This window comes from Cynoglossus semilaevis, chromosome Z, assembly GCF_000523025.1.
Source record: "Cynoglossus semilaevis isolate Cse_v1.0 chromosome Z, Cse_v1.0, whole genome shotgun sequence".
NCBI lineage: Eukaryota > Metazoa > Chordata > Actinopteri > Pleuronectiformes > Cynoglossidae > Cynoglossus > Cynoglossus semilaevis.
In genome coordinates this window covers 723,146-745,534 of record NC_024328.1, presented here as the reverse complement: position 1 = coordinate 745,534, position 22,389 = coordinate 723,146, and the positions used below count along the sequence as shown (strand labels likewise).

Sequence of the window (22,389 nt, the reverse complement as noted above, 5' to 3'; positions counted from 1 at the left end):
CACTTCCATACTTCCACTGGTATGTCATCAGGACCAACTGACTTTCCACTCTTCATCCTCTTCAGGGCTTTTCTAACTTCATCCTTTCTAACCTGATCTACCTTCTTCCTACTAGTCTCTGGTTCCTCGTTTCTACTTTCCCTTTCATTTTCCTCATTCAACAACTCCTCAAAGTATTCCTTCCATCTTCTCAGCACACTTTTCTCACTTGTGATCACATTCCCCTCTCTGTCCTTAATCAACCTCACCTGCTGCACATCCTTCCCAGCTTGGTTTCTCTGTCTCACCAATCTATACAACTCCTTTTCTCCTTCCTTTGTGTCCAAACTCTCATACAACTCCTCATATGCCTTTTGTTTGGCCTTGGCCACTTCCCTCTTCACCTCCCTTGTCCTCTCTTTGTACTACAGTCTGTTCTCTTCTGTTCTGTCACTGTCCCATCTCTTCTTCGCTAATCTCTTTAGCAAAAATACATACATAGGAAAACAATTACAATATACAGTTATTATTATTATTTTAAGTAAAACGGGATAAGTTTTACAAATATTATTGAAAAATTAAATCAAACACTGCAGCATTTTGGCAACAGTGTGATTTTTTTTTACAGGAATACATTTCCAGCAGATCCAGATCCAGAGTGTTCGTCTGCCTCAGCATGTTCACTGCGTAACGTCTTTCTGTGTTCTAGACTCAATGAAATTAATTGTCCTTTCTTTTTTCTGTCCCACTGAGAGCATTCACTAACATCCAACATAACCTTCGCATTTAACAACTGCAGGATTTTTTTCTTTTTTAAATTTTAGATCAAGATCCATTTAATTCACATAAAAAGAACATAAAGTTTACTAAATGGCAACAGTGTAGGTCTTCATCAAACTTTAACGGCCTTATCAATAATATTGATCACTTACACTCATTACAGACAATTCTATATCTATATATAATAGATTTGATGCGTCCTCATCTATACTACTGCCCCCTGATGAGTTTTCATCCACATCTATCAAAGCTACATGAATTTAATTTCGAGGTGGCCGTTGCTGGTTTTGAATGCACTCTAAACCAGATTTTAAATTGGAGCACAAAAATTGGATCTTGGCCTAATCTGCATTTTAATCAAAATGTTCACCCACACAGGCACAGGGACCGTCTGTATTTAAACCCACTTACATCAGCACTGCTGTGCCACCATGCTGATATGGCAGCCACACACACACACACACACACAGAAGCTTTTGCTGACTGTAGATTCATAATTATTCAACATCTACCAACTATCATCTGTGCTCCACAGTGCTGACGTCATTCCGAACATTTGGAACCACAAAGAACCCTGTGTTAGGATATGCAAAATCTGAGACGGTAGGAAGTCTAACAAAGGACAAGTTGATTTTTTACTCTTGAGCAAAAATAATTTCTGCATGACTGCAGATTGTTCAGTTTTGTTAAAGCGTTACAATTCTTTTATATATATATATATATATATATATATGAGCCTTTGTTTACAACCCCTTTATTACATGTTCAGACATGACCTGACCTCACTGTGACCTGAATAAACTGTTGCCCCTGTTGTATCTCGGGTACCTCGGTTTTGGTTTAATCTAAATTGTATTTTTTGGATCCTGCAGTTTTTCATATTGCTTCCATTTTGTAACTTTTTTTTTCTTTAATCTCTCTTATTTCACCACAGTACTCTGTTCCTCCAAAGCCAAGGTACACTTTTTATTGGTCTTTGATGGGTATGCAGCAGCTGATGTAAACAGAGAGGGACAGGGGTGGGGGAGGGGAGAGACATGCAGCACAGAAGAAGAGAGACAAGAAAACCCACTGCAAACTTATTGGTGTTTGGCTACAAATGTAATTGGTTGACACCAAATGAATTATTGAAAATTCAATAGACACTGATTAGTCTTATAAATTTAAATTTAAGTCTATGTAATTACTGATGTAAATCATGTAGATAGGTCGCTAATACCTGATGCAGAAATCGGATTCAATCACTTGTGATTAACAGCGCAGACAGTCTGATCTAAATTTAGGAAAATCTAATTTGCCTGCAGAGTGAATGTTAACTGAGTGTAGGGGGATATCGAAAATCTTCAAGGTGTATAAAGAACTAATTACACACAAGAAAGAGCCCAGTTACACAATGCCTGTTGAAGCACAAGTCATTACACAACCCATATTAATAACAGGATTAATCAAAATGGGTCATTTCTGTTCCCTGGTGTTTCAGGTGGATGGTGCTTCCTTTAGAAACAGACTGCCTTGAGACAGAAAGTCTGCTGGTCTTAGTCTTTCATTACAAAGACTTTGAATCAGACGCAGCCTCCAATCATCCTTTGATTTCACTAAGTGTCGTCATCCTGTCATCATCACACAGCATTGTTTCATATGGACCACAGCAGCTCCATGTAATCCATGCAGTCCAAACTCAACCTTAGCTTTTCACTCCCCCTTCCCTCACTTTCACTGCTCTCCTCTCTCCTCTCCCCTTGTGCAATAAACTCCCTCCTTCTTCTAAATGGATGTGTCATCCCAGAGTCTGGCTGCCACACGACTGCATCCTCTCCGTCTAATCAGTCTCCTCTTTAAAGTGGCACTTCAGCCAAAAAAACAAGGCTCATTTATTGAAAATGTTGGAATTATTGCTGCAGCTGCGCAATTTCATTTGGCTTGAGTGTTTAGAGCTGATGAATATGACGCTGTCCTCCACTAAAGGCCCTGAAGGACAGTCAGTCAACACACGTCTGTTGGAGGGATTAACAGAGGCCCTAATGAAACAAAGTAACAAAGCAAACAGAGCAGCTCAAGAGGTGTGTTGTGTTAGTTCAGCACAATAAGTCACTTTAGTCTCACTGTGATGAAAGGGTTAAAGATTAAAACTAACAATGACACAGTGAATTATTTCAGTAGGTGTACACTCACAAAGATGAAGGCCATGTCCACAACTGAGTATTATGTACTCCAGTTATATAAAATATATGTGTGTCCATATGTGTCCATTATAATATACGTATAATATAGAGGTGGTGCCCTTTTATTTTCACTTTTAAAGGCATGAAAAAATGTTAACTAGTAGAAATTAGATCCTGCAGATGGGCAGTAATGGAATGAAAAATGTGCTAGTTTTAGTACAAGTTTTGACTTTAAAAGCATCAAATGGTGTAGTGTTACAGAGGTTCAGTTTAGGGGAAGCAACTGTGAACAACGTGTGCACTAGAGAAAGAGACGGAGAGTAAGGGGGGGGGGGGGGGGTGTACGTGTTTCATAAAACCAGTGATTTAAGGAGCCTCTGAGAGAATTCAACTTTATAGATGTTTTATTTGATCACTGTTCTGATGTTGGCCATTTGTGGAGGTGTACACGCTATCAGGCTGGACACGGCTCATATGACAGGGCCTAGCATCCTTCCTCCCAGGACAGAGAAATAATCCAAAGAGAAACTAACATTAAATTCACTAAGTGTTTTTACCAACAAATGGCCATCCAGGTGTGCTGTGGAAAATATTCCAATTTCACGTATATGGTCTGCAAAATATTGTTGTTTTTTTTTACTGCAAATAGTATGTCTTCAGTCGTCAATGTGACAGTGACAGACAAAAAAAAGTACTCTTCCACCAAGTGACAGCAGATACTATAAAACTAAAAATGAGAGAGACTCAGCAATGTTAAAGAAAATTTTGTGCTTTTCTTTCTTCAATTCCTGCCAGTACAGGGTTGCATTGAACTAAACAGGCCATGGTTTAATACTGAGTAAGTAAATTGTGGATAAATTGAAGTAATTAAAAAATTGAAATCATTGTCATTATCACTACAATTCAATCATTTTATTATCATTATATTTCATTACATTTACGTTTGGGACATTTTTGTTTGTTGGTTGGTGCACCATGGGATTTTTCAAATGTAAATTACGTGCTGTGGCTTAGAAAAGGTTAGGAAATACTGCCCTACAGTATTTTTTAGAGACATGCTAATGGTGGACTGTAAGATCCAACAATTCAATGTTATTCAACACATTTGGAAGCTAATTGCCTTTGGTGTTGATCTCACAAAACAAGGTTCTTTTTCACTCCTTGTGTTATCAGATTCAATGGGCAAAGTGTAAGAGGTAAAGGGTAAAACCTACAAATTGTACCTCATCTGTAGTATCTTATTCTGACACAGGAGCATTTTAATTGGGAAGAAAAGAAGTAGGAGGGAAGAAGATTTCAATTATTCATTAGCTGCCTGATCTTCTTTTTCCTACACCATCTAGTCCTGCTGCAGCAGCTGCTGCTCAACAAGACTGACACCTCCTTATGACAGTGTTTTAAAGTGTACCGGTGTTAAGATTTTTAAATTAATGATGATACCTGAATGCCCCTTGTATTTTCTATGGTATGGGAACTCCCCTCATTACTGACTCACCACTGAGTGGGCACCTAATAAATTTGCAATGTAAAAAACTATATTTTGTGACTTTGTCAAACAAACACATCGTCATCCAGTGTGAAGAAAACTGTATTTTAGGTTGCGAACGTACTATGTGGAAAATATTGAGCGACACGACAGTCCACAATGCAGCAGTGTTTACCAACTAGCCTATCCAAAGAACACAGGGAGGGAAAGATGATACCAACCTTTCATCAATCCCCCGGTTAAAGACTTGTGACCCTCAAACATCAAAGCTATCAGAGCTTCACTGGCATCAGTTACTTTAGAGTAAACACTCAATTTCCAACAGTGATGTTCTCACTGAAAATAAAGTGATCACATTACTCTAATGTGTTTCTAAGTATTGTTTTACTACTCAACACTGACTGGCACAGACTAGCAGCCAAGAGTACTGAAGGGCAATGGGTCTGCAGCTGTGCTCCATACAAAACAATGGTGCCATAGTGAATACCCCCACTGATCTTTGTAGTGACACAAATGGTGGATTGTCTACTTGAGTGAGAACAAATAAACAACAAAACAAAGACAGTCAAAACCAACACTGTTCATATCCTTGTTCTTTGAGCTCTTTGGAACTAAATCCTGGTAGACAGAGGGACGGGAGGAGGTAGAGGAGGAAATACGATGCCACCTTACTGTAGGTCACTATGAGAAAGCACAGAGTTGGAAAATACAAATTTCTATTTGAATGGAAAACCACTGGTCAATGATCAACTGTTGTGTAAATACACAAGATTAACAAATGTGAAGGTGAAAGATGTGTAAATAAGCATTTCATTTGTAAAATCTTAAATCAAAAACAGCCAAAACAGTTTGAGAATTGCTGTGCTTAGGTCAAGAGAGCTCAGGCAAATTCATGAGCTGCTCGAGATGTTCTGATTTTCTTTTGCTGTTTTATCAGATTAATCACATGTTGATTGCAAAAATCAAATATAAACAAATGCATAAATTATTAAACAATATATATCAACATTACCTGATATGACAACTTGTTCTGTATATTTCTGGAGACACTGTTCTTATTTGTGACCTTCTTTATTGTCATTACACAGAAACACAAGAAAACAGTGAGTCTGGCAATGAGAAAGTACATAGCTTGTAGGCCATGAGTAATAACTTGTTTATAATAAGTTTGTCTACATACATATGTATATAGGTAGTGCAGAACAGACAACTAAATATAAACTAATAAATGTATATATGTGAATAGTTCAGTTCAAAAGTGCGTTGAGATAAACTGTAGGGTAAATATAAACATAAACAGTATGGAGTGACAACTGTAACAGGATGGAACAAATATAAATGTAGACAGTATGCAATATGGCACAGTAGTATAACTAATGGTAAATATGCATGTAAATAGTGTGTTGAGGTAAACTATAGGGTACATATAAATATCAATATAAACAGTATAGAAGTGACAAAAGTAACAGGATGGGATAAATATAAATATAAACAGCATGAAGTGATAACTGTAAACAGGAATAAATAGTAATAGTGCTGGAGCTGATTCACTGAAATTGAACAGGAAATATTGCACAGTGATATTGCACAGTGATACTGCACTTAATTGCTCAGTAATCTTACACAATAGTATTGCACCTGATTTTTTTCATCAAAAGACAGACTGTGGGTAGTTATGGCTATTTAACAGCCTGATGGCCAAGGGAAATAAACTGTTTTTGAATCTTGTTGTTCTGCAGTGAATGCTGCGGAACCTCCAGCCTGACGCCAGCAGAGTGAACAGACCATTGTGGGAGTGGGTTTGGGGAGTGGGTCAAAGTGAACCTGGTGAGTTTGGCTAAACAGTGTTTGTGTGCTACTTCCTGGATGTGGGGAAGTGGAGTTCCAATGATCTTCTCTGCTGTCATCACCAGTCTACCTCCTCTCTGTAGGCCTGCTCGTTGTCATCATGAATAAGGCCCACAACTGTAGTGTCATCCGCATACTTTAGTATGTTGTTGGTGTTGTAAATAATGCATAAATAAATATTTAGTGTCAAGTAAAATATGCAAAACTGTAACCCAAAACTTAGCTTCATAGAGTTGGTGCTTCTTAGTTATTACTGTATGTTTTGTTTTTTCCCTAAACAATATTAATTCAATTCAATTACCTTTGACCAGGTTAAATGTGTCATTGATAAAGAGCAGCAATATGACACTCAACAGAAAAAGTCAGTACAAAAAACAGTCAACAACTCTATATAGTCCACAATGTTAAAACTCAGTTAAAACAGCTACAGATACCAAGAAAATATATATATCTCTCTCTTTCCTTTAAATGGATTTAAATTTTCCAAGGATGACAAGTTCAGGCAGATTCAAATCCTTTAAGAAATTACTCCAAGAAGATGGTGAAAGAAATGTAAAAGTTGTTTTCCCAAGCTCTGTTTTCACTCTCAGTTACATCATCGGTAGAGAACTTTGAGAACATAAATCATACTGACTCTGACTCAAAATCATGAGCTCACAAAGACATGATGGAAGTAGACCCAGTATACATTTATAAATTATTATGTCATCCAGTGGTGAGTATGATGTCTACAGTCAGTGATGGAACAGAGTGCACAGGGATAAACAGCAGCCAGTTTTTCAGGTACTGATCAGTAGAGTTCAATGAGTGGTAGAAAGTTTAATCAGCCTATAGTCCATCGTGTCACTCTGTAGACTTAAGACTCTGTAGACCTAAGCAGCTTTGCTCAGCTTATTTGATTCACATTTTCTAGTCAAAGTACAGACCTTCAGGGACCATCATTCATACAGCAGGAACAACATTTCATCCAGCGAAAGACCTGTTGCTGTGACCTCCCAGGATTTATTGATATCCTTTGCTGTCTCCAGTGCCAGGCCTCAGTGCACCAGCAGCTGCTCTATTAGACTCTACAGATAGCATTTATAATTCATTTAGCTGTCAGTTAACCTTCTGCTACAGATTTGCACGTTCCCTTATCAGCCAGCAACTCTATACTCCAACTTGGACTTGTCCCTCACCACACTTTTCCTGTTCTTTCCCTCTCCCTTTCCCTCATGCTTATACATTTTTTCCTCCTTATTCTTTTTCCTTTTTTTTTTTTTCAATCCCAGCTTTCTCCATCAACCTGTCATGTGGCTCTGATTCAGATTATTGTAAGACTGATGATGAAAAGCCAGACTAGATCTGGGTCAGACACACTGTGTAACGGTTCAGTACAGCTAAGAGTGTTTGGATAATGTATGCCACATCTGTTTAGAGGTCACTGGCAGACACGCATTACTTATGTAGCATCTCCACTGCAGAAAAGTGCTACTGTACTGGATGTATGAATTAAGCCTTAAACAGTGGTGTGCTGCATTTATCATTGATTAGTTCTTGTCTTTATTTAATGCAACGTGACCATTGTAAAATTTGTTTTATTACAGAGTAGTTTTTCGTGGCGGCACCATGGCTGCACCGTGTTAGCACAGATGCCTCACAGCAAAGAAGGGCACTGGTTACCATTTGAAATAAATAAATAAAATACATAAATAAATAAACAAGTAAATAAAAGGGTAGTGCGTCCTCCACTGCAGGCTCTTGTTGCAAAGTGAGGCAGTAAAAGTCAGTTCCACGTCCTCTTCTATAGAATTTGGGCAAAGCTGTCGCTTGACATAGGCCACAGAGGCAATCACTTAGGGCGCCACCTGCTGTAGGATCCCATTTAAAATAGAATTTTAAAAGAATGCAGATCACGGGAAATATGAGCTAAACCCACTACAATGTTTTATATATATTAATATTGCACTTTATTGAGTCAACATAGATTTTTTTTAGGATGTTTTTGCTAGTTTTCATGAGGTTTAACTCCATGATCAGCCCCCAAAGAATTTATCTAGAAAAAGAAAAAAATTGGTCCTTCCTAGAGTCTAATGTGAAGACTCTGACAGATATTATTTTTTTATGATACTTGAATGCCAAAATGTCTTTGTTTGATATGAGTGTTCTACCAATAATGTGGAGTAAGTGTACCCACAATTCCTACACAGTCAAGAAAACAAGGTGCAGGTTGTGTTTTCTGATGTGTACAGTATCAGTCATGAGGAAAGAGTTTCTCCTGGTTCTCTGTTAAAGAATCCAACACATGAAACTGATGCTATCTCAGGTAAGTGCTGACTGCATCACTTAGCTCTCACCATCAATCTTATGGACAACTTTAGTGAGGCTAAACTGGAGCAGCGTGATTATAAATCTACAGTATAGGCCTGAATGATGCAGCTGTAGCTATTATTATTGCAGAAGCTCTCCAGGGCCTCCTCTTAGCTCAGTGTCTGAAGGTAGAGGGGGTAAAAATAGATCCTACTCAGCCCACTCTTACAACTCAAACATAAAAAACCCAAACTCTATCAGGAAGCCAGTAAAGGCATCAGCAACTAATATATCTCAGGAAACTTGAGATCAGATCCAACCTCAGTTTAAAAAAGCAGGACAAACACCACAGGGTTTATGCCACACTTTCAAAATCTATACTTTTGAGACATGAAATGAAAAGAGCCATCGTGGACCGGAACATGTCGTTTATCTATTTAATTTATTCTGTAGATGAATCTTAAATACAGATAAGGAAATATAGACAAATGATAAAATTAAGTCATTATCAGAAAGGAATTTTCCCAGATGTCACAGAGTATTTTTAATGACAATCAAGACATATACAGAAGACCTATGAAAGTGAAGCCTTTTAGAGACTATTGATCTTCAGTTGTCCAAAAGTTACATGAGATGCCCAGAGCTCACTCAAGTAACAAACTAGAAACAAAACCTAATAAAAAAAGAAGTAAATTTCCTGCAGGGACCAAAGAGTCAATCAGATGAAAGAACACATTGTTAAATTTGTGGTAAATGAGGTTCTTGTCACTTTTGTATCTCCAATAAGCCCTGATGACTTTAAACCCTTCAAATACCACCGATCCAGGGTTGGCAACAAAAACAAGTTGTTTTGTTTGTAATTGCTGTTAGTTTTACATCAACAACAGTGGTATTTGCTCCATGTTACTGCCGAGCCTCAGTGCACACTGGATCAATTCTCCAAGTGTAAAGCTGCAGCGAAAAGGAAAGTCTAAAAGCTTTGGCGCTTTTGTGCTTATCTGTAAAAGGTTTTTAGTCAAAGCAGGCCCACAGACCCACCGTTCAAATACTGTCTTTTATCAGCTTGGTGATGTGTGCAATCTTACAGAAGCAGATGACAGGCCTGTTGAAGCCTTGTGAGGAGTGTGGATGATAAAACATCTAAGAGAGCAGGGAGGAGTTAATTTAACCAATTATCATCAAAAACACATACTTTGAGGTCAATTTATTTGCTTTGTGACTATGAGGAAACTGGAAATCTCCTCCCTGTCATTAGCTGTCCTTTTACATCCCAGAATATTGCTAATAGTTACAGAAACTCTCACTATCTGATCTGACACACAATTCTTCATTGTTTGTTCTAGGCTGGGTGGAACTCTAACTCTTGACTGGAAATTATAAACATTACCACATTATCCTCCGTACATTTGCATTGCATTCCAATTCGACGTGTAGGATTTGAATGCAACACCAGCTGTTGTTAAAACATACACAGTAACCCTGACCTTGGAGGACAGTATATATAAAAAAGAACTACATACAGTAACATTTTTAAGAGCTGTTCTGGTGAGTCAGCCGGCACACTCCTTGGTGATTATTTAAGTGTTTGTCAAACACGAGGCTTCCTGAGGAGCCGCTCATATCTCTGTATCCATGGCAATAATGGTACGGACTTTGTACCCATTTCTGCAAAACCAGCCACTCTCCGGCCTGTTGCATGTTACTTGGTGATGTCGACTCTTTACAGGGATAAATTATTCTACTGCAGCATGTTTTTAATGACAAACGTAGCTGTGAGCAATTTACAATAGAAACACAACCTTATCTGCACACCTAAATATTCTCCCATATTATAAATAAAACTACACTTATATACTGTTTTTTCCTTATATACTGTACAATGAGACAGCTTATGTTGATGGGATATAACAAGCTGCAAAGTTGGTCCTACTTTCATCTCATATTTTAATGACTAAATATATGTTATTTATATATGCACTCTGTATCAGCTTTCATCAGGAAATGACATCTGACAGTGACACATTGTCCTCAGGTTAGAATGTGAGTGCCTCACCTTGAGGCACTCACTTGATCTGCAGTGCACACATACAAATAATACAATAAATAATAATCAAAAGACAATTAGGTTAAATAGGAGTTTAAATTAAAATCCAATCTGTATAGTGCACATATTCAAGCTAAAAAGGCTGCAAGACATTCTAGGGATTTATCATTATTTCATTGTGCTTCTAAGAGCCAGTGTAATGTGTAATCTGCATATGGTGAAAAATCCCCAAATCTGTGTAAACTGAAGTAGCAAAGTTTACACTGCAGCATTTATGCTGAAGAAAGCATCATGAAATGACTATCATGTACATTTTCAAAATATGAATCATTTTGTGGAAAACAATTCCAGCACACTACAATTTTTTTATGCAATAAAATAATAACAATTTTACTCTCTTTTACTTCTGCCAAATTATTGACAGGAAAATCATTTTCACCAGAACTGTTTGTATAAATCAGTGGGATGTTGTTCTCCCTTTAACACTTGTAGGTTTGTCAGAAGAACGGACTCCCATTATTCTCATCTTATTTTGAATTGTGGCTCTTTTGCAGAGTCAATTTAATCTCCTGACATGTTTTGAATCAATCAAATATAACTGTCAATACAATAACCAATAAGGCTATGACAGCATCGCACACAGGGTTCACTAAACTGTCTCAGCAGCAGCAGCAGCAGCAACAACAACCTGTTTGACAGGAGAAGCACATACAGGAAACAGACAGAAGCTTGTGTGCAGTCAAGACTAACACACACCCTGATCGTTGATCAATGAGACATCATCATCATCATTATCACCCTTATCTCGTTCTCATCATCATTAGGCTGCCTACACAGAATGCTGCAGTGTGTCTTAAATAATGCCCGATGGTGACAGTGGAAGACAGAGGCAGGTGCTGGTGGATTTATACCAAATAATCTTATCTGTAGGCAATGCAGCTGCAGCAGCAGCAACTGAACCCACGCCCGTCTGCTCCACAAACAAACACACCAACAAACAAACAAACAAACAAACAAATAAGCAGCAGGACTTGTTGTGATGCTTTCACCAACTGCCTTACCGGTCCTCTCCTCTTCAGGGAGATGTTCTTCCACAGCAGGAGATGGAGCTGGTGCAGGAAACCCATTTTTTTTTACTCCTCTCTGTCCTAAAGTCACATTAGCATGACGGTTGTGTTGCCGGTGGTGTCGGTAGTGATGGTGGCCCTGCGGAAGCTGCGACTCAGTAACCGGGAGATTACCATCCCATCCCTGGGCATCCGTGCGCCTTTCACCGCTGCCTGAATGTGTTGGTGTACGTTAGAAATAGACTATATACAACGTCTCTGTGCAGTCTGTGAGAGCAGATGAACGAATGTTCTCCTGTGACTAACTGTCTACCCTGTGGGGACATCGGCAGAGTCCGGTATGTTGTCCTCTGTGCGGGTGCAGGTCCCCGGGCCGTCTGCTCTGCTTTTATCGGAATGTTAGGAGTTGGAGCAGGGCACAAGCTGCGACAGCCAACTGTGAAGTTCTCTGCTGTCTGAACGACATATACTTCCAACCTGGAATTTCAAAGCAAAAGCCAATCCCTAGTCACATGACTTCCGGATTTTACGTACGAATCTAAATCATCTTAGTGAGCTGGTTCTGTTAGGGTACTTAACACACCCTCCTCACTCGGTTGAAAATACTCTATAAAATAATCACGATCGAGATAGAATTTTTTTGTGACTTTTTTAAATGATTAATTAATTATGAAAAAGTATTTAATTTAGATTCATAGACTCGGTGGATTAAATCATCCCTGTGTATTAGCCACATGGCTAATACACATTGGATCAGCACGTGGAGACGCACTGGGAACAAAGAAGAACTAGCTCAGATACCTGAAAATTGCCTGAAAACTGTTGAAAACTATTACAAATAACTCAGCATACTTTTAATCATGTTATGCAAACCAAACTAATAAGTCGGTTTTTTTTTTTACATTTGTCCGTCTATACGAAACAAACATTTTCCATCAAATGTTGAAAAAAGAGCCCTTTAATGACAGGGCAGTTTACCAATTCATTTGAACACTGTGCACTCCTGACATCTAGTGGCTCAAGATATTATAACGGCAAATTGCATGAACTGTTGAGCGTTTCATAACTTTACTCACATCGGTAAATAATAATTCTGACATAATATTTGAGAGTTTTATTTTTATTTTACATTTCACTGATTTGCCTAATATGGGCCACAGAAGACAGATCCTGGTCATATTTTGACTGACTTTCCACCAATCCACCAACATTTTATCTGAGGTGATAACTAATCTAGATACAAAGTTAAGTTTAAGTTTTGAACTAATCCAGAAGGCAGAAGTAACTTGGAAAAATACACTTCACAACTATATGCTTTACTTCAGATAATATAAATTTTTATTTTTATTTATTTTAAATTCAGCTCTGGTATATCCAGGTGCATGCTTAACATAGTGGGACATCACTCCTTAGTGAAGACAATGTATACAGTATGTATTCTGAAAACAGTCTTTATCAAAGAAAGCTTGTCTCATGGTCGTTCCCTTGTCCTGGGCATAGGTCTGTCCTTCTGAGGTGTACTATCATCATCGTCATGATCATCATCACACATACTCAGCACTGGTAATTGCAAAGCAAAGCTGTGTGCAGTTCGAAAAGGCAAATATCAGAATTATCATCGTAGTCTCGTTTCCAGTTATTTAACCCATGACAATCTGCAAAATCATGAGGAAATGAAGCATGTTTAGTTGAACCACTGCTGTAATACTCTCTGGTTTCTGCTGTACTTTAACTACATTCTACAACTTCTGTGTTTGTTTGTGTGCAGATCAAGTAAAAGTGTGATAAGTGTGTCCTGGCTGAGGAGAGGAGCTGTCGCTGAGCAGCTTTCCTGAGAGAACAAAAAACAACAAGTGGCCACAGTAACATATACATCAGTCCATGGAGTTAATCAGATAACCACAACCAGCTGCTAAATACATGACACTCCATAAGTTTACAGTGTATAGGCCGGGTGATGGTCAGATGTCCAGGAGAGGAAAAAGTGGAGAATATTCATCATTTAAATTATTCATGTCAATCAGTGCTGTGTGCGTATGCAACTTTGCTGTTATGGACCTTTTACTACTCTATTACAATATCTAAACCAAACAGGTACAGCAGGGTGTTGTAAATAAGTGGCTAATGTTGCAAATATAATATATTAGTAGTATATAATATATACTATAATAATATATTATATATAAATATATTATAATATATTATATTATATATATACTATAATTATATATATATATACTATAATATAATATAATTTTGAGCATGCAAAAAACTCTGCTCCCACAGATCAGCTTCATAATAGCAGCAGTAGGCGACTCTATCAAGTAAGCAGCTTCATACTTTATGTTGAACCATAATAATCTGGGTTTTTATCTGTTCATACTGAGAGTATTTGTTAACTTTCAGCTTGTTCCTTAATCAGTGGTCACCACAGCAGTTTTAGAACCAGATTCTATTTCTGATGCTAGGAGTAGTAACTGGTTGGAATTGTACCTAGAACCTTCTTTATGGCAGACAGAAATCCTAACACTGCACCACTCTAGCCCCGACCTTAAATAACAATGACCACATTTAAAGGGCCATGTTTTCAGGTTTAAAGCTAAAATCTTTTCATTACTTGGATCAACATTCACTCTCAAAAACAAAACAAAAAACAAAAAAACAAAACATGAGGTTTGATTTTTTTCAAGGATTACCATATATATGTAAATAAACTTATAGAATAAACTCCAAAATGCAATAATAAAATATTTATCTAAATAGTTTAATTAAGTCCTCTCCTGGACATTTACCGATAGGTCATGTTTTGCTAAAGGTGAATAAAATATTCTCTGGTCAGAAGCTACAGAATTTTATGGCGTGCAGTTTCTTTCTGTTCATTTTTTATATATATATAAAAGCTGTGCACAAAACAAAGAACAGTTTATTAGCATTTTCCAAACCTGAAAAGCACTACATTTCTGACACTGTATTTCCCTCATACAGTGTGTCAGAATGTTGCAAATACAGTCAAAGATAAGGAAGCAAACAGAGCAATATTTGACACAGTACACAGGAGTCTAGAGAAAGATGTGCAGTAACACACCAAGTGAGAGGTAAGATTTCTTACTACACATAATAACAGCTGTATTTACAGATACCATATATACAGGATGGGCTCGCTCTGTTTCAGAGTTCTAGGTAAAAGAAGTTTCAAATTCCTTTGAAATCATTCAAGTTATCTGTGTAGTTTAGGGATGTAACAGTATTGGCAAATCCACAATAATATCTAAATCAAATGGTTTCTGTCCTACAGTGGGTTTGTGAGGGTGTAAAACTATGAGGATAAATGTTGAACACAGTTCACTGAGGTAACACATGGGCTGTATGGAAAAAATGGTTGCACCCTACATGTCTAATTATAAAGGCCACTCAAAAGATTTGTTTTCGACAGAGTACCACTATTGGCCAGCAGGTTCCAAAAACCTTGACTGTGACCATAAGACATTCCAATACTTTCAATTGTCATTCAATTTAAATAAGATATCAGACCTATAAAAACAAAATAGCCATATTCAGTGATGCAGTCAGCGTACTGTATACTCAACGGAGTGAATCCTACAAATAAGCTAGCATTAGTCTCATTCCTCCAAAATCACAAAATGTGCTGCGAAACCTGTGCTTGTAAACAGCAGTGATCAAATACAAGAGTTTGAATTTCTGCAAAAAGAACTGCATAAGCCACAGTGATTTTTACTTTTACAGCAGAAAGCTAAATCAACCTCCACATTCAGGCTGAGTTTCAGGAGCAGCTCAAAAGTAATGTATAATATCACAATATTGCAAAAACCATAACACTAATCTGGATATTATCACCATGGATACTGGCCAAAAATCACAATAAATATTGTACTGGGTACACTATCACAATATTGGGATATTTACTGTACTATGGAAACTATCTAAATATTGTGATAAAGTCTCACTTTAGATGGCATTACAATATTTCAGAAAGCACTGCCAGATGTGTGATTTACAGTGTAAACCACATACGTTGATGAGCACAAACAAATATCCAAAATTGGCCAGATATATTGCCCAGTGTAACAACTCGATATATTGAAATTGATATAGTACTACTTGGACTCACAATTAAGTACTATGTTGAAGTGAGAAATATTTTAAAACACCCTGTCCCTTAATACTTTTCTACATTGTGATAAATATTATACTGTATATAATATCACGATATTTTGATCTACAAATATAGTCAGGACTGCTTTTGAATTATGAAAATATAACACAGTTGATACTATGACGATATTATAATAAATATCTTGCTTGAGATACTATTGAAATATCGTACCATGGATACAATAACAAAATATGACAACAAATAACAAACAAATGTACAGTGAACATAACTGCTACAGTATATTATGATCAATGTGTTGTTGATAGTACCAAAAACATGTCATATATGTGAGTACCAATGATATTTTCACATTATTGTGATAAATACTGAATAGGAAAACTTTGATGATTTTTCAATAAATAATAAAGTGTCCATACAATTAGAATGCTGAAGTGTTGCTATATAATTAAACATCAATGCATAACATGTATTTTGGGTCCATCACGTTGTGAGACTTTGATACTGTTACATCCCTAAGTGTTCCTGTGTTTGCGTATTCCTATAACCCCAAGTTTGCAAAAGAAACTTGCGAGAACTGCCGATGCATATTAACTTCCATGTTTCATACAAGTCATCATTGATTCATGCATAGAGCAACTATACTGAGAACACAATGGCTACATAACAGTGATACAGATCACAACGCTGCAATAATGACCTCATGAAACATTTAACAACAACGAACATAAAAACATTAAAAATACATGAATAAAACCAAAATTCAGCAGGGATAACAAAATAGGTGAAGAATCATTAACTGATTGATGACAATCAATATCTATAGTGACAATATGTTGAACTGATTATGTTCTACTGTTTTGTAAAGATGACAACTGCACAAAACAAAGAAACACAACAACAAAGAAATGTAAAAAGAAAAGAAAATGAAAGAAGATAAATGTGTTGGTAGACACCTGTCTAAGAGTCAGTCCTTGGCAGCCACACGTGATGTCGTTTAAGGTCCATCATCGTCTGGCCTCTCTTCCTACTCCTCTCCCATAATTCCTACACTTTTTTCCATTCTGTCTGTCAAAAGGGCTGCACTGGACATTGCTGTGTGTGTGTGGAGCATACTTGAGTGTGTGTGTGAGAGAGAGAGTGCGAGAAAGCTTGTGTGTAAAATACACTACACAAAAGTGCTGCATTCAGACTTGGAGTGTTTGAAAGACCAGGTTTACTAGCGGAACTTGTGGAGGTAAAGAGGAGTGTCATCAAACAGCGGGTTCTTCACTTCCATTTCCCCTGTCTGAAGAAATACAGTAAGAGAGAGACAGAGAAAGAGAGAGAGAGAGAGGTTAACTCTTAATTATTAGAACCAAAACATTGTTTTTCTACAAAGGTAGTCGAAGGGTTCAGTTTAGATGCTAATGGTAATACCCCATCTCATAATGGTATCACCTCAGATAGAGACACATTTCATTCTTTTTATTTAGCTAAATTGAAATTTGGTAACACTTTATGAACATATAAGGTTTTCCCCATTTTCCTAAACAAACATCATCTTTGTCCAAAATTCTATTGCTCTGCTCACCCAAAGACACATTACATACGAAAAAATCGATACTGCGGATAACGTCGGAGTTGTCGTTAGACTTTAAACAACAAAGGTGCAGTACAATTCACAGCCAGTAAGTGGCAGCAGAGCTTGGTTGACGCCATAGAGCTCAAACTAAACGCTAGCAGCAACAGGTGGAAGTCGTGACTTATCATTACTACTTTCTAATGTTACCCTTTTCCTTCGAACTACTTTGTGTGTGTACTAAATATGGTAGTACTATTGGTAGAAAACACAGCTTTGACACAGGGAACATTTTGAACTGGACAACAAGCTATGAGACACCAACATTAGCACCACTCACATTAGTTTTGTTAGATTCTGTTTTATTAAAAGCCAGACCTTCATTGGAAATGTCCCTGAAGTAATCTTCATTTCAGAGCTAATGGGTCTGCAATGTTGTGAGCAGAGATCAATTTGTATCTGTTCAGGCTACTGTCGTCAACACTGTCATTCAATAGACATTGACAGACTGGCACCTGTGCTGATTTTATTTTCTACATACAGTATACATGTAGTTTATGTGACATAATAAACTTTATGACCTGCTACATTTTTAACAAAACATCAACATGTCAGTGGATACTACAGCTGCAGAATCATCTGCAGGCTTTGCCATAACAATGTTGTCAAATGTTATGGTTCTGTGCGCAACAAATTAGGTAAATATCACGGGGCAGGTTATCAGAAGAACAAGAACTATAACAGTGCATGTTGATTAATTAGTGACAACAATGAGTGATTGTAATTCAATTATTGTAATAATGTTTTTTAATAATGAAATGATAACATCCACATCTAACCAGATGTTCAGGGATATTGCTTTATTTGTATCTATGCCAGGCGTGGGCAAACTGTTGGACTGTCGTGCCACAATAGGTCCAAAAATTTAACAAGAGGGCCGGGTCAGGAGCAGATAGGTGAACTCTGTCGAAAATGTGAACTATGGTAAATGATGTAAAAGTCATACATAAAGGCTAAAATGTTAAAATGTTTTTAGGCTTTTCTATGTCATTTAATGAGGTAATGTTGACATTGCAGGAAAAAAGGCAGTATGGTGCTAATATAAATTAATAACATAATTTGGACAACTTTGGCGGGCCGGATTAAAAAGTCAAACAGGCCGCATCCCGCCCCCGGGTGGTAGTTTGCCCATGCCTGCTCTATACAATGGTAAACGGTGTCTCTAAGGCCTAAAAGGTATAACACAGCCTTAATAGCTGGACGAAAGGGTAGATGCATGGAATAATTGACGGATGGATGAATAGATGGATGAATAGATGTCAATAGAAATAGATACATAGAACGGTGGATGGAGATATTGCTGTAATTACTTACAGGTGCCAACCCAGGACACTCGTACACTGTGAAATCTCCGTCCTCATTCTCCTCATCTGTGGATGCACCTGAGTCGGGGACCTTTGGCATCTCCCTGGGTCTGTATACACCACAACCAAACACACGCACACAATATATTCATCTGATTAGTCAGATTAAAGAGGTGCGAATAGGAAGGCAGACTGAGGACAGGATGACACACGCAGACCCTGTCCAGTCCAAACCCAGACGATGTGACTGAGTTGGACAAATGACTCACTTCTCCAGGGACAGCATCTGCTGCTTCTGGTGCTGGTAGTGATACATCTGGGCACTGTGGGCCAGCTTCTTGTCACCAGGCTGTAAAAGGGTGAACCATGACAACAGTAATGAGCATGTGTCTGCACTGCACACGTCTTCATTATGATGACGCTGAACAGACCCATGTGGTCGCAATTGTGAGGTAGAAGAAAATCTTCACTACAGCTGTGAGGATTTTTTAAAACTTTTTTATACAATAGTATTTGTATTTATTAGAATTATAACTATGTTATTCTGATGTTAATGTTAAACATTAAACGTCTTAGAATTAAAATTATTTGAAAAAATAGTATCTTGATAATACATCCAAATGCTGACTATGTTTACAGTAGTCCCACGCTATTTTTCATCTTTCGCGGATTCACGACTTCGCGGGTTTTTGAAATTGTATATATAAAATATACTGTATCCCGGATTTGGTTCTGCGAGAGATGGCACAGGAATGGGACGACGATATGGTTCGATCGGTCCAATTTTGCAACAAAATAGACGACGTCGTGACTGCCTACAAGCTACTCTATGACTGGTAAAATAATCAGCGGAAGCAACTGCTGATCACAATGTTTTTGCAGCCTCGCAAAAAAGCACCACCCTCTGAAGAGACGTGAAATCAATCATCGGCTGCGCAGTAAAAGTCATCATCACTTTCCTCATAATCATTTTACTGCGCATTAGTGATGTGTCGCTCGCTAGAGATGCTTTCATTTGACTCGTGACTCCCGAGTCATATGAAAGATTTGTTGATATTGAACTCACGAATCACTCACAAATCACTCTCTGCAAACGAATCACTCTCCGTGAACTAATCTTTCGCTTCGTTCTCGCAGATTCGTTTCATTTGTCACGTGACAGAGAACTCGGGTCTCTTTTGCTCTCATTTATCTTCACATTGTGGTGTGGTTTTTATTTCTTAAGTTTTCACATGGTTTTAATTTGTTATGGCATTTTGTGTACTTTGTAGACTTTGTCAGCGGAAGCAAACCATGTTGCCTTCAGTATTTAGTGTCGTAGAACCACAGCCTTCTTTACAACGCCACCTGCTGTAAAACGAATGAAATGATTCGTTAAATTTACTGTTCGAGAGTCCAAGATCCGAATCAGTAAAAAGAGTCGGTCTTTTCAGATACTTTCGCGTGAGCACGAGATACTTTCTCGTGAGCACGACAAAGTATATCTAAGACATTTTGCCACACATACATACAGGGGAGCACATAAAAAACAAAACAATCATGGACAGTACGTACAATTGGGAAATCTAAGATCCCGAAATGTTATGCGTGACATATGTACTGTATATATGGTGAGCATTTAATTAATGTAGGATACCTCAGTTAGACACAGGAGGGCACTGTTGTTGTTGTTGTTCTACTGTTGATAACAATGTATGGAGGTTCGTGAAGGGTAAATACGTATATACGTAAATCCTCCTCATCCTTCTAAGTGTATGCATACTAATGTACAGTAAATCTCATCCACTGAGCCCAATAATTGTAAAATCTCACCAAGCCTCAAGCCTAGCATAAAGTACAATTCAACTGAATCGTGTAAACGAGCCATATTCTTGGTTCGCAGGTGGGCTTTCATCATTTCATTAATTTCAACTTTATTTATAGAGCGCATTTCGTGCACAAAGCAAACTCAATGTGCTTTACAGACATCACGTAATTACGTGAAAGTTCACGAAATACACTGGTCCCTCTCCTATCGCAGTCGTTGCTTTTCAAGACCCAAGAAATGGGAAAATTCACGTAGTAGAGTCGAGATAGTTATTAATATTTACGTATATACGTATTTACCCTTCACGAACCTCCCTACACTGTTATCAACAACAACAACAACAGCTTAAATGCTCACCATATATACAGTACATATGTCACACATGACATGCCGGTATCTTAGATTTCCCAATCGTCCATGATTATTTTGGGTTTTTTTATGTATTAGCCTGTATGTATGTGTGGCAAAATGTCTTATCATTTAAATACAGTTTTCACTTTTAGGCTAGAATATTATCTTTCACAAAAATAATGAAAATATTGGAAATTAAAACATTTTTAATGTCACGAGATTGGATTTTTTTAAAAATCTGCGATGGACTGAGGAAGCGAAAGTAGAACCACGATAAAGAGAGGGACCACTGAACGTGAAAGTTATCACGTAATTACGTGAAACTTGTTACGAAATAATGTGAAACTTATCACGAAATATATAATAATAATAATGGATTATACGTCATGAAAGAAAGAAAGAGCCTAGGGCCATGCGCACAGAAAGCACAACTGCCTGTGCTTAACCTGAGCACAAGAAACTATCTCATGAGCGCGAGATACGTTTCTTTTTTCCCCCATGTCCTTTTAGAGGCTCCGTACAAAACAGATAAAAAGAAATGTTTTTACAATTTTTTAATCTGCTATTATTTCATGTTTTTTTTTTACATCAGTAACAATCCAGAGATATTCTGCTCACCATGTTGTCAAAAGCCTGAGCTCGGATCAGTCGATGTCTGGAACTTTCTATCTTTTGATTCAGCTTCAGACCTTTCTGCAATCTGAAACAAAAATGACTGATTCATCAAAACTGGTTAAAGTATAAAGTACTTGATTATAGTGTAGAGTACTTGATGAGCACTTAAACTGCACATGGAACAGACTGCAACAATCTAAAGTGTTTTATTGTGATTGCAACTAAAAAATGTAATTTAATGGTTGTTGTTTAAAAAGACCTTCAAATAAAGGAAAACTTTTTTCCAGGAAAACAGAAAGATGCCTTTAACCAGAAGCTACTTCAGAAGAGCTCTACCCTCAGTAGCAACCATGTTACTGCACCAACATCTTTTTTTTAAGTTGCATATGCCGAAAATTTACATTTCCCTAGCAAAATTATAAACATTTAGCTTAGCAAAGCTGCCAAACGGTAACACAATTTAATTTTTTTCTACCATAAAGTTTTTATGATACGTTATAGATGTTTTAAATCATTTGAATTGCTGAGGCATAAAATTCTAAGTTAATCAGGTGGCTGAAACGTTTTCTTTTTAGTTAATTCTGTGCTTTTTAAAAAAAGGGAGTGTATCTGTTTATTTTTCTCATAAAAATTATAATAGGGTTAGGGTTACACATCACAGGGAGTGGAGCAGAGTGTAGAAGGATTTCATATCTCACCTGACCCAACACGCCCCAGCCGTTATCAACACCAGCGATCCTGCCACAATGAAGACGCTGCTCATGACTGAAATGAAGCACATGCAGATTGTGAGAGGCAGACAGAGACACGCAGACCTGTAGGTGTCGAAGGGCGACATGATCACCGGCCGCTCCGAGTGTATTTCACATGTTAAAGACATCTACACTTATTAGATGGTTCAGCA

General features: G+C 37.5%; 2 protein-coding genes across 5 annotated transcripts in view; both read right to left on the bottom strand.

Annotated features, from left to right (window-relative positions):
* abca2 (ATP-binding cassette, sub-family A (ABC1), member 2) overlaps nt 1-12,176 on the bottom strand; it is a 52,862-nt gene extending 40,686 nt beyond the window's left edge. The window contains exon 1 of one of the 4 annotated variants that reach the window (XM_017043091.2): nt 11,650-12,176. In XM_017043091.2, coding sequence (XP_016898580.1) covers nt 11,650-11,715 — 66 coding nt within the window. In that variant the 5' untranslated portion in view covers nt 11,716-12,176. The remainder of the gene's footprint in view (nt 1-11,649) is intronic. The other 3 variants (XM_017043090.2, XM_008335584.3, XM_025053118.1) reach the window with 3 other exon arrangements.
* Nucleotides 12,177-14,560: 2,384 nt separating this feature from the next.
* Nucleotides 14,561-22,389, bottom strand: part of npdc1b (neural proliferation, differentiation and control, 1b) — a 20,265-nt gene continuing 12,436 nt past the window's right edge. The window contains exons 6-10 of the mRNA XM_025053397.1: nt 22,184-22,365; nt 21,489-21,570; nt 18,982-19,061; nt 18,723-18,822; nt 14,561-17,075 (exon numbers count right to left, since the gene is read on the bottom strand). Of these exons, the coding sequence (XP_024909165.1) occupies nt 17,007-17,075; nt 18,723-18,822; nt 18,982-19,061; nt 21,489-21,570; nt 22,184-22,365 (513 nt within the window). The 3' untranslated portion in view covers nt 14,561-17,006. The remainder of the gene's footprint in view (nt 17,076-18,722; nt 18,823-18,981; nt 19,062-21,488; nt 21,571-22,183; nt 22,366-22,389) is intronic.